The sequence below is a fragment of the Pelecanus crispus genome, chromosome 2 (assembly GCF_030463565.1).
Source record: "Pelecanus crispus isolate bPelCri1 chromosome 2, bPelCri1.pri, whole genome shotgun sequence".
Taxonomy (NCBI): domain Eukaryota; kingdom Metazoa; phylum Chordata; class Aves; order Pelecaniformes; family Pelecanidae; genus Pelecanus; species Pelecanus crispus.
Genome location: NC_134644.1, coordinates 35,669,762 through 35,682,866, shown reverse-complemented (window position 1 = coordinate 35,682,866; position 13,105 = coordinate 35,669,762). Strand labels below are relative to the sequence as shown.

The 13,105-nt window shown below is 46.3% G+C and overlaps 1 protein-coding gene across 1 annotated transcript in view; it reads right to left on the bottom strand.

Annotated features, from left to right (window-relative positions):
- The window catches only part of ITGB8 (integrin subunit beta 8), a 42,080-nt gene extending 35,788 nt beyond the window's left edge, over positions 1-6,292 (bottom strand). The window contains exon 1 of the mRNA XM_075705600.1: positions 6,163-6,292. Within this exon, the coding sequence (XP_075561715.1) occupies positions 6,163-6,292 (130 nt within the window). The remainder of the gene's footprint in view (positions 1-6,162) is intronic.
- Positions 6,293-13,105: the final 6,813 nt, after the last annotated feature.

Sequence of the window (13,105 nt, the reverse complement as noted above, 5' to 3'; positions counted from 1 at the left end):
GCCACAACATTTTTGACAGCAAAATGCAATCCAACAGTTTTGCTTAGATTGGAAGAGCATGCTTGCTGATGTCACTAGTCTTATTTAGGTAATTTTGCATCATTTGTGCCAGAGTATAAGTTGTCTCAAGTTTTCTTATTTCCTGGGAGTCCTGTTTGTACAAGAAGATGGAATCTTGGTTCAGCTTTCCAGCCAGAAGCTTCCATCTGAAAGAAGCAAGCTATCCTCAGCACAGTACTAACCCCTGTCACCCTGTAGAGATTACATGGAAATAAATCGTACTCTTAAGTACAGTTGAACAAGTGGAATTCACTTAGCCTAATTCCCTTGAACACCGAGAAGGAACAGACTTTATTCTGGAAAGGACAGTTACTGGTTTAATCAGACTTGGACTACTTTTGTGATGCCACCATACATCATGCGGCTGTATTCATAACATAGCTACAACAACAGCAAAATACTAAAAATACTTAAGTTTTCAAGATTTGAACCCAATGAAATACTGCTGCTAACAAGTTAACTCGCAAGTCAGTGGGCAGAGAAGGGGCCTGAAGAAAAACAAAGATTGAGCATCCAGGAACATCATTCCATCTGCCTAAAGCTACAGAATTTTCCTACTCCAATAATTGTAGGTAAAATCTCTATCTTAGTATCTTTTGATAATTATAAATACTTCAGACTCATTACTGTCACCATGGGTAACAGCAGTTAAGAAGTCACTGCAGGCATATGACAATGAAATCATGGAAAGCATAGAAACATATGAAGAAAAAAGTCAATTATGAGCTTTGCAAACTTTTCAATTTAGGCAAATATAGCCTCAGCTAGAAGTTGCCTTTCTGGCAGCTTTCTAATGCTGTAAATTCCGATCATCCTGAAACACTTACATTTTGCTCAAGGGGTTATTCTTGTTCTACCACCAGAACAAGGGGGAATCCTGAATGGCTGGCAAGAAGCTTACTTTTCTTATTGAAGAAAAGGTTCCATTACAGTGGACAGTGAACTAATTCATTAGAGCCCTACTTCCTTCCCAAAAGCTAAACTAAATAGCCCAAGCCCATTTATGTAAACTGCCAAAAGAAAAAAAACTTTTAATAAAGTTCAAGTGCTTAGAAAAGAATAACAGACTATATCCTACTTTGTCCATCATAAATTATGCCTATTTAAGCAGATCAGAAAGAATTATTACATCTTTCCACTGGTTAGACAGAAGTCAGCCATTAGTAATGGACACATACAGAAGCTTTGAAGACAGATTTTGCTGGAAAGGAGGACATAAGTAGAAAGAGAAACACCAAGGCCTTAAGAATTTGATTAAAAAAACCACGAAAAGTTTATTAACACAAAGGAATTTATATTCTTCTCCAGAATTTTGTTTTCACTACATTCAACTTGAGAAGCCAGATTTATACCAAGACGTCTGCACTACCAGTTAAAGCACGGGATAGTTCACATATACGATTCTTGAAAACGTAACATATGATTTTAGTGTCATTAATGTATTTTAAGAACACTGAGCAAACTTTAAAGCTCAGGACACAAAGCCATTCCACTGTCCTTCTTACCCTGACAGAACTCATTAAATCCCAATTACTGCCCAAGATACACCTACCCCAATACTAAAAAAGTATGGTTTTGCTATATGCAGTTTTAAAAATGTACATTGGTGATAAATAAAATAATTCATGTATGTAGTGTACATTTTATTTGTACAATAAGGTTAATGTTTCTTACGTCAGGTCTATTCTAAGGAACTGAGATCCCTAGCTTCTAAGGACTTACTTCCAAAAACAATGATGATGAATCTGACTTTCTGAAAAAGTCTTGATAAATAGCAGCATCCCACGTCAACTTACGCAATTTGTAAATATAATATCTTATGTTTCTCTTCCCATACGTCCTACTGTAGATTCGTAACTAATACAAATTGTCCCAAATTCAAGACACAAGTAACATGGACATGTCATCATGAGTTCTTTCCAAGGACTTGAAAAATATTACCAGCATTTATGCACTTTGTGAAGTAAAAGGGAGATTATAATCTGGAGTTTTAATGTCCTCTTGTTGAACATACAAGCAGATGAGGGCTTATTTGATGAAGACTTTCTTAAGCTTCCATACAGCTCACATTCTGACATCTTTCTGATGCTCTGGGGAGGTAAATTAAAATTACATTGTACTTTAATGGAAAAATCAAATACATTCATTCAGGCCTCTTGACTAGTGGGGTATAATTCCTGCTTAGTCAGTTGCAGTTCCAGCCCTTGAAAGTTTAAGGACCAGAAAAGAAGCTACTGCCTCTTCAAACGGCTATGCAGAGTATTCCTGCTGCATGCAATCTTCAGGCTGCCTTCACAACTTCCTTCAGCAAGAGCATGTCTTAAATGACATAGAGACAACTTCCCAGAGCACCAAGGGTATGGTTATTGCTCTTCTAGTTGGTACAGTGCCCACCTCCTCTTTTCCCAGTCTCACCCCATCTCAAACATCTGTAGCATGGAAACATTGTAAGTACTGTACATGCAACAACCAGTAGCATTCAACTTGCAAAAACCATAAAATAAAAAATCCTACCACATAAAACCCCTGAAGAAACATGAAATTGCAACAGATTATGAGAAGTGTACAATCTGCAAAGCAAATTTATGCATACCATTGGCATAATATGCTCCTTGGGCAATGTGCAGATAAGCAAACCTCCCCCTCACTATTCCTCAGAACTACAACCTACAGCCCTCTGAAACACCCAGGTTGGCTTTCCCAAAGATGGTCCAGTACCCCTAGGGAACAGATCACCCACGCAGACTCAGGAAATTAAAAATGTTTTTTCTTTTCTTCTTGGATTGTTTTAAGCCTTAGGAAAAGCAGAACTGTCTCAGTGCTGAGTATCCCATACACCACAGCTTCTTCCACTGAACCCCAAAAGGAAATGGGCCAGCACAGAAGAGAAAGCAACAGACAAACACTGATTAAAGCTATCACGACATATCATTTAATTCAGACTTTTTATGTGTGTGCAGGGATATTTCCTGACCACCCCTCTTCAAAAACAGTTCTTCCATGGGTGGTTTGAATGACTTTTCCTATTCCTTTGAGAGGTAACACAGTAATGATTTATGAAACTTTCTAACTAGAGGGAACGCACATGAGAATCTGATGTGACAAGACTGGCAAAACCCCAAAGACCCAGATGAGGGAACATTAATGAATCTGTTTGGCATCAGAAATCATGCTGTTGGGATAAATCAATTAACAGTTGTCCCTGCCACGATAACAGATCCTCTACTTTCCCAACCCCCCTAACTGGTCTTTCCAAACGACACTCCGAAGGCGGATGAAAATACCAACTTTTAAAGGGTCAAGAGATTTGTCAACAAAAACTATGTAACAGAACTGTTGTGTGACTGTTCTCCAACTCTTAAATTAGAGACAAAGATTTTCACACCATCCCTGTGTGCACATCTGAGACACTGCCGAGATTTGAACCAATGTCCTCTGTTAACCCTGAACAATCAGCCATTCCTCAGTATTTAAGCCCTACATATTCTGTATGCTTACACAGCAGATAAAAACTAAAGAGTTTCAACAGTTTAGTTTCTGAACAAGGCAAGCGAACTGTCTCCACTGAAGTGAGAACTTACACAACTGGGTAACACAATGCATACACATGCTCTCACTGTAGAATCCAGCTTTTACTCAGTTCACTGGTTTACATCTTTAGGGGTTTGTCAGCTTTTAATGTTCAAATATAAATTTGGGATCTGTAGAAATCACTGTGGAACTAGCTCCATTCTTATGTCAGGTATTTGTTTTAGTTGGCTTAGTGAACTGCAAGTTTCCTTTGGAGAGACTTACCGAACAAGGGGTCCTTTGTAGAAGGTGGCAACACTAGCCTTTTTATCTGAGCTTACAGAACCTTTAATTTGGGACTTGCAACTTTACAGCGTTGTGAGATTTCCTTTTGTGCTCCTCGTAACTCCAAACCTGGGGCCAAATTCTACCTTTACTTATCCCCAAGCAGTAACTCACATCTCAAACTGCAGCTTGCAGAACAAATACCTCAGGTAGCATCAAACCGTCCATTCTTCAATGAGAAGAGCCACAAATGCTCCAACAAGAATGAATAAACTTGAGTTCCATGTGCAATTCATATTAATTCCACTCTCTTTCAGAACTGGAGATTCAATGCAACAGATATGCAGGTTCTGCCAACTGCACATAAACAAACTGAACTTGCTGATGGCACGGGAACAGCACGATGCTCTTCGCCATGCCCAGCACTGTCAATGCAGAAGCAAAGAGGAGTGGCTGCTTCAAGAAAGCTGTGCTGCCAAATAGCTGTACAAGGAGCTGCTGCCCAGAGTCTCTCTTGGAGCAGCCTTCAGAAGTTCAAAGAATCCAGGTGGTGCTGCACTGGCTGATACAGCTATCACAACCAAAAGTAAAAAGCACACAACAACGACGACGACGACGACAATAATAATAATGAAAAACTTTGTGTGTTCATTCAGAGAAAAACAAAACAAAACACTCTTCTTGCTTCAACTGTGGCTCTAGGCTGTAAAGTGATTATGTATGAAGGAAAGAATTCAGTATGACTTTCAGCTTTCATGAATTAGCAGAGGTTTCAAATGAAGAGGAAAAAACAAAGTCTATCTGAGTTACAGTCTGCCCAATCTGGGAGGTGCTGTCACAATAAACACATAACCCATGACGTATCACCCATGTATATTTTCACTGTCAAGCACAACAAAGACAGCAAGCATCCTTTGGCGCAAAAGCCCCATGCAAAATTGTCCCCTATGGCATTCTGTTCTGATGCATTATTTGCACTAGTGTGTACCCAGGAGCTACACTCACGAGCAAGCACAACACTGCACTCAGGCACAGAGCTATCCTCTCCATAAAGTTTCAATTACCCTTTCAACTCAATTACACTGCATAAAAAAGAATCTGGGATACTAAATACAAGATGTCATGTTTCATAGGAAATTTAATAATATTCTATTTTATTTTTCCTATTGACATTTGGTTTGGTTTTGAAGTCAAAATACGAAGCCAAAAAGCAAAATACATTATCCTATGAAAGTTAACAAATTATTCCGCTGTTTTTAATAGCACTGGGCAAATCACGCTGAATTAGGCATGAATTTGTCACATGCATTAAAGAACTTAAGACTAATACATTGTTCCCATTGTGAATCTTATTTTTAGAGGTTACATGTTAACATTTTAAATTAACTCCAGGCTTAAACTTGGAACATGCAATTATTCCACAAGGGGGGGGCGGGGGGGGGGGGAGGAAAGGTGATTGACAACTTGATCTGCTTTTCTGACCACTACTAGTTAAATAAGATCCTTTATGAAATACTTGGCTAACCTGATAGCTCGCTCTGATCAACTGCTGTACTATCTGAGGTACATTTGCACAAACTCCTCTCAGCCTGCATGCATCAAAACTGACGCCCGGGGGGTTTGGGAAGCCCTTCCACAATTTGAGGGGTTACCGACATTTACCAGAGCCTTTGCCACCACCAGTACCATAGCTGCCAGGGAACTGTCAGCATACAGTTACCCCAAGGGAAAGAGAAGACAACCTTCCCGTAACTCTGTCCATTTAAAACCCTGCCGCTAAATGCCATATAAACGATGTAAACCCGAGTGTTTTCACTCCAAAGAACTGTCCGCCCGCAGTCTGTGACCCCCCCCGGGGGGTCTGCGTGCCGCTTCTCGGAGGCCGGCGGAGGGTGCCGGGGCAGAGCAGGACCCGCAGCAGGCTGCTGCGCGGCGCTCCCCGCGGGCTGGCTCCCCACGCTCCCGGGGAGCTGCCACGGCTCCGTCACGGCTGGCCGCCCCCGGGACGGACGATTAAATCACGGGCTCGCACTAGCGGCATGCAGGCAGTGTGAAGTTTGGGCAGGGGCCAGCCGCTCCAGCCCGGCTCTCCCCGCAGGTACCCGCCAGCTCCGCCCGGCCGGCCGGGGCGGTGTGTGCGCCCGCGGCGCCCGGCGGCCCCCGCTGTCAGGGGCTGCGCCCCGGGGGCAGCCGCCGAGCCTGGGCATGCCCTCCGCCCGCGCCCGGCCCCCGCGCCAAAACCGAGCCCAACCACGACCCCAACCAGCCGAGGGCACGGCGAGCAGCCCGAGGGGCTCGGCAACTTACGGCGCTGGCAGAGTCCCGGCACGGCCGCCAGCAGCCGGGCCGCCCCCAGGAGGGGTCCGGGGCCGCGCTGGTACTTGGGCACGGAGACGATCCCCGCGGTGAGGCACGCCAGCAGCGGCACCCACATCATGCGCCGCGGGCGGCACCGCTCCCGCTCCCGCTCCCTCGCCCTCTCCTCGGGGCCACGTCTCGGCGCCGCGGCGCGCTCAGTCCCGGCCCCCGCGGGGGCGGCGGCGGCGGCGGCGGCGGGGCCGGGGGAGGGGCGGCGGCGGCGGCGGGCCCGGCACAGGTAGGGCGTGCGGCGGCGGCGGCGGGGCGGGCGCGGGCCGCCGCATCTCAGGGGCAGCGCCCGCCGCGCCCCCGCGCCCCGCGAGGGGCGGCCCCCCGCCGGCAGCGGCGGCGGCGGCGGGGCCCCGGCCGAGCGCGGAGAGCGGCTCCCTCCATCCGCCTCCAGCCCGGCGCGCAAGGGGCGCCCCGCCGCCCGCCCTGCCCGGCCGCGGGGAGGCACTTGGCACGGCGCGGGGAGCGGCGGCGGCGGCCCCGCACCTCCCTCGGGGAAACAACCGCCCGGCGGCTGTCCCCGCCCCCCCCGGCTGCCGCCCCCCGCCCGCCCCCGCCGCGCACCCCCGCCGGGGCGCCGCGCCGCCAGGTGGACGCTGCTCCCCGCCGTCCCGAGCCGCCGCCGGGGCCGCTTCTCCGCGCCGCGGGGCCGGGGCCGGGGTCGGTGGCGGGGGGGCGGGGGGGGGAGGCACGGGAGCGCGGCCGGCGGCGCTGCGCCGCCGCTGCCGCCCAAGGCCGCCCGCAGAGCCCTCGGGCCCCGCCGCGGTCGGTGCGCGCCGGGCCCGCGGGTCGCCACCCCCCCCCCCCCCGGTTGCTAGGAGACGGCAGCGGGGCAGGTTCCGCGGCCGGGGGCGGGCCCGGGCCCGGCGGTGAAGTCACTGCGCCCGCCCGCGCCTCTTTGTTCGGCGGCGGCTCGCGCGCCCATTGTTCGCACCGCCGCTGCCCCCCGGCGGCGCCAACGGCCGCCGCGGGGAGGCGGGCGAAGGCGGCGGGCGCAGCGCTGCGCCGCCCACCCCCCCCCGCCCCAGCCCCGCCGCCCCTCGCCCGCCGCCCCGGCCCTGTCCGCGGCCCCGCGCCCCTCGCTGCGGGTGAAGCCGGCCGCCGCCACCGGGCGCTCGTGCCACCCTCCCTCCCGCCCCCTCATCCTCACCCCCGCGTCGCTGCCCCCGACCTCAGACCCGATCGCCCCCCCCCACCCTCCACGACCCGGTGCCAGCAGCGCGCAAACAGCCCTCCCACAGCGCACCCCCTCACCCCGCGCCGCCGCCGATTACTTCACGTTACCTAAAAACACCTCCCCTCCTTTTATCGCTCCTATCGCCCTCCCCGAGTAGTTTCTACTCGGAGTTTCCACCCCTTCGGGCGAAGTGGGAGTAACGCAAAGGTTAACCGTGCTCAGGGCCGGGCGGAAAGTACCTCGCAGTGCGGGCCAGGAAAGCCCCGCCGGGCCTAGGTGCGTTCTCCTGCCCGCCCGCACCGCCCAGCCCCGCTCCGCTTCCCTTCCCCGCTCTCCCGTCGTTTAATTTTATTGTTTTCCCCTCGAGGGCTCCGCTCCCAGAGGAGGCGGTGGGTGGCGTTTTCCCGGCAGGTGAAACGCACCTGGGCACCTGGGCCTGCCACCCCGGCCTCCGCGCCCCACGGCGGGGGTAGGTGTGCCGGCCTCGGGCCTTGGGGCCTCTGGGCTGAGCGCGGAGGCAGCGATAGGCATCGCTGTGTCATCGCTTCAGCTGCCACCCAACAGCTGTCGGTGCGCGCAGGATCCCAAAATAGCATCTTGACGCAGTGTCCGAGTCTGCCTGTGCAGGTTGCGACGTTAATAAATCATGCAAATGCGACCAGTGTAAATAGCGCGCTGCCGCACGGCCTTCACGAACGAGCGGCCGTCGAAGCGTATCCAGACCCCGCGCTAAGCCTCGCGGCGCTGAGGTAAGGTTGGTTTATCATCGGCGCGTCAAAGGTCAGAAACGGAACGCATGCTGGGTTTGTTCAAGGTCGCTGCGGAAGAGACGGCAACCGAGCGGACCTACACTCCCACTCTTGTGAGTTTTTAAACATGCATCATCTTTCTGCTTCATCTTGGAAAAATCCCCTATTTCAGACGTTTCAGTGTCATCCCTGAAGCGGCCACAGCCCAAACGGGGATATGGTATGTGAGAAAGCCGTATGCGGTGGTGGTAACGTAAAAGGGTAGCATCTACATGACTTCAAGTATTGTGGCATTCTTGACCTACAAGCTCTATGATTTCAGAGCTCACAATTTGCAAATACGCAGGTGGTGAGCTACACGTCCCGTGGGAGCCCAGCTGGGTGCTGTTCTTTGAAATGGGACGCACTTTTGACAGGTGAACTAAGCTCAGTTTACTCCTATTTGCCACTGTAATGTCTGACTCCTGCGTCATGATGTTGCAAATTCACAGTCATTCAAATGTATCTGGAAAAAAGGGTCCAGGATGAGACATAAAGAAATTCAAGGAAATTTCTTTAAATGAAATCCCTGCAGAAGCAAAAGTTGCTGAAACTGAGCTCTCTCTACTTGAGATTTTCGCCTGCAGAGTCTAAGTAGCGTTGATGGGAGGAAGAATACAGCTAATACTCCATATGGATATAGTCTGTATGAATCTCTTTTTCAGACCAGAATTTAAATTATCATAAGCATCATAAAGAAAATGTCTTTGTTCTCAACAGCATGAATTATCTTGTGAATGTCTAAACATAGGCTGTTCACCATACAAATAGGAAATGTAGTCCTTGCACGTGCTACTCCTTATGAGAATGATGTCCAAAGATTTGGCATTCTGTGCAGAAAGACAATACCTCCATTCTAATGTGGAAGGAAAAAAAAAGGAATAATTTTGAATATAAAATCCGAGAATAAGGTAACAAAAATGAACACGCTCTATTCATTAAACACTGGGGAAAAGGATGCCAGTATTGGGTGAGAACTATGCACTCTGAATAGTAAAAGTCACCAGTATCAGCAGTAACAAGCCAAGAGCTGAAGGTGCCAATAGTTGAGGCCTCTGTCAGTTGAGGCCACTGTAACTGCTCAAAATATTCTGCTGGTTTATGAAAAATGCAGCTTCTCCCTATTTCTTTAGCTTCATTCCTCCCGTGGTGGAAGCCAAGGACTTAAAAATATTTACTTTGCAGCGATAGCATCTTTGCATATATTGTTATTTAGACAGTGTTTATAATGCAGTAATATCAGCCGCATCTCAAAGAACATTACGCAAGAGATTTGAATAGTAATTCTAGTTTTACAAATGGAGAAACTGAGTCATCTAAGGTCACATAAGAGACTTTTAACAAGGAATTTAAGACCACTGGAACTGAATTTAAGTGTCAATCCATTGTCCTATGCACAGGGCCATGAATGCTTGAAGTAATGTGGTTGTGGGATATCCATCCTTGGAGATATTTGAAACTCAGCTGAACAAGTCCCCAAGCAGCCTGACCTAATTGGACCTGTTTTGAGCGGAGGGCTGGTTGGGCCTCTGGAGGCTTTTTCCAACCTAAGTTATTCTACGAATTTTTATGGTGGAAAGTGTGTAATACTATGTTCTTATATGACATGTATACCCAATTTCTTGAAGTGTTATAAGAGTGCTTTCTTTCCATCATTTACATTTGTTTTATTGAAAACAAAATATAATTGTCTGTCACAGTGCTGGCAAATAGCCTCTCTCTTCAGGAAACAGTTTTGAAAATGTTGCATCTGCAATGAATGTTCACGAGAGCTGGTCAAAAAACCCAAAGCATTTCTTACAAAAACCACGTTCCTTTTTTGGTTTAATATTTCCAGCCATTTTGATGTGCCATTTCATGGGGGAGAGTCCAAACCGAGATTGCAAAGGGAAGAGTGATGGTGTTTTACAACTTCTAATATCAAAACTTTTTTGAAATGAAAAATGCTTTACGTATTCAGTAGCCTGTCATGTTATTTCTTACATTATCATGGCATCTTAGACACAATTAAAATCCCCATAGAAAGCATACTTAAATTAATTGCAGTTTCCTCCAACCTCCCTATTTTACTAACTTTAAGTCTTGCTGGAGTATAGTAATTGTTTTGGATTTGGTGGCTTCACTTGGTCCCAGTGACATGCAAATTGTATTTCTTTGCTATATAACTAAATAAAAGGATCACATACTTGTCTGTCAGATACAATTGCATTTGGTATAGCTTGGGTTCTTTCTTTTACACAACATTTCAATCTAAACTGCATCTGTTTCATATAAAGAAGTCAGTGTATTTTGCAAATCTTTCATAACCCATCGATTTAAAATGATGGAACAATTCAAATTCAATAGCTGTTCCCAAGAAACAGATTGGCAAGGAATCATAGGCCCCGCTGTGCGGACTATGAATGATCCACCTATGCTGGTTTTTATATCCAGTAAAATTATGTATATATATCCAGCAAAATTCTATATAAAATTCCAACTGCCCTGTGCAATACACAAAATTTTTAACAAAATGTAATTTTGTCATTTTGACCAAGTTGTGATGCATTTCCATATAAGATATTGAAACAATGCACGTTGTTTCTCATTTCTAGGCTCAGTTCTCACTGTGAAAACTGGTAATGTCAACTTTCAAAATATAACATTTACTCCCCAAATTAGTATTTTTCACGATCTTTTCTTCATTAATGCCTACCTTAGTTACCCGTCCACACTACTGAACTTCCTGATGCACATAGCGCAAAGATAAAATGGTGCATTTTAAGGAAAAGCAATAATCCAAGATGACTGATAGTCTAAGAGTTTTTCATGAAGGGTTCCATTGATTTCACATGGGCATTTCATGTAGGCTTACAAATCTTGCTTGGGTTTGCAACTTCAGTGGCTTCAGTAGGCCCGCATGAAACAATCTGGCAACATCTAAAGCATTATCTTTTTGCATTTACCTTCCTGACACTAACAGTTTGGTTCGATGTTAGGTAGAGACAGGTGGAATAACACCTTCTATTTTCCATACATTCAGCCTGGTGACTTGTGTATACTGTCTCTAACTGTTGTTCTTATTCATCATTTATTTGTATGTGTTTAACAAGAAGATGATTTTTTTTCTGGTCTAAGTGCCAGCAATATTCCGTCCCTTCTGCTTTTCTGTAGAGAATTATTTGCAAAACCCCAGCGGTACAGTTCTCTTCCTTTTTTATATAACCAATCAGATTATAAAATTTATATATTAAAAATGGAGTATGTAGTCCTTTAGAAATCCCAGCTCTTGGTCTTGTGTGCTTCAGTGCTTGCCAGAAGCCCCCTGAGGAAGTCTGTCTTATAAGACAATACACCTGAGATATTTCACGCCGTTGCAAGAAAAAAAATTGCAATCCAGATGGATTCTCAACCGAAATGGTCAGCATGCAGTTGAGGCAGAGGCAGCAGTGGCTTCTCAGGTGAGAAGGTATCAGGCTGTTTAGGGTTTACTAGGTCAAAACCAATGCTTTAAGCTCTATACAGGCACTCATTTCCTAGGACATCTATGGTACAGACAGCTGATCTGTAAATTAGCATTGAGGGGGCCTCAGTGGAGGTGCCCTTGTCCTCTGTTTAAGAAAGAGTAGGATGATTTTTCTAGAGACGAGCAAGCGTAAGAAATTATCTATCTAATCCAACTAAGATGCTCAAAACCATAAAACCATGTATTGTAACAAGTGGTCAAAGCTTAGGGTTGTTTACTGAAATGCTCTAATAATGTCTTTCTGGAAGTATTTACCAAAAAAACCCCAGCAGTATATTAAGTTGAACAGATGTATTCTGAAAGAAGAACATTTTAATTGTTGTCACATGCAGAGTTTTAAAGAACACTTTTACACTAAGATTTTTCGGTACTTCCACTCTGCTTTTTTATGTGACGGAACTGGTATTTCAGATAGAAGTGTTTTCTTCCTTTTGACAAATAAACTTGTGGTGTGCTTTGAGAGGCTTTCTGACTTCAGACAGAAGAGCTCCCCTGTGGCCTGTCTTTAAAGTATAAAATGTACCTGGGGTTCTTCTTAATGCTGTCATTAATATTTTCCAGATATTACATCACAGATTTGCAGACACTGCGGCTTGATTTACTGGAAGGAATAGGATAGGAGAGTAGTAAGCCAGATAAATTATTTCATTAATCTTATTTCAGTGGGGCTTTTGCCTGAAGGACTGAAGACCATGCCCTGTGTTACTAATCTTTGTACCATTTTCCTGTTTTCCTTCAGTGACTAACAGGGAATGAAGAGCGTATCATTTTACTTAGTTTTATGTTCACAAAGGACTGCAGCCCACCCCAAAGCAGTCATTACAATTTTGATGCTAACTGTATGGTTTTCCAGCTCCACGGAGGATGGGTGAAGGTCAGGTTTTTGTCTTGATACATGTAGGTGTAGATCTATGGGTGCTAAGGCTGCTGAGCTCCTCTGGAAACATACATTTCAAAGGAGAGTTTGTGACATAAACAAATAGCATTTTCATATCAACAGAGGAGCAACAGCCACTGTGACGTTAAGCAACAGTCATGCACTTTTATTGGATATTTTTGGTATTGTTGCAAGCTGAAACTATCTGCATTACGCTGGCATTCTATGTGTTTTTCTTTCTTTTACCATTTCTTTCTGTTCTTGTTGCCCGTCTCTTACCTTTCTCTCTGGTATTTGAAAAAGGCATGTAATCTCCTCTTACTGCTGAGAGCCAACTTAGGTGCCAATCAAGTGGCTGTGTTACACCTTGGGTTTTTTAATTTTCTTCTTCCTCAAAATTTAGTTTTTCCTCTTTTTTGCATTGAAGACTGTTACTCCCATCCTGCCTCCCTCCTCGTGTGCATTAAAATTATTTTTTTACTCTTTCTTCTCATGTTTTTTTTGGTTTTTTTCCCCCCAGTCACTTCAGATGGATC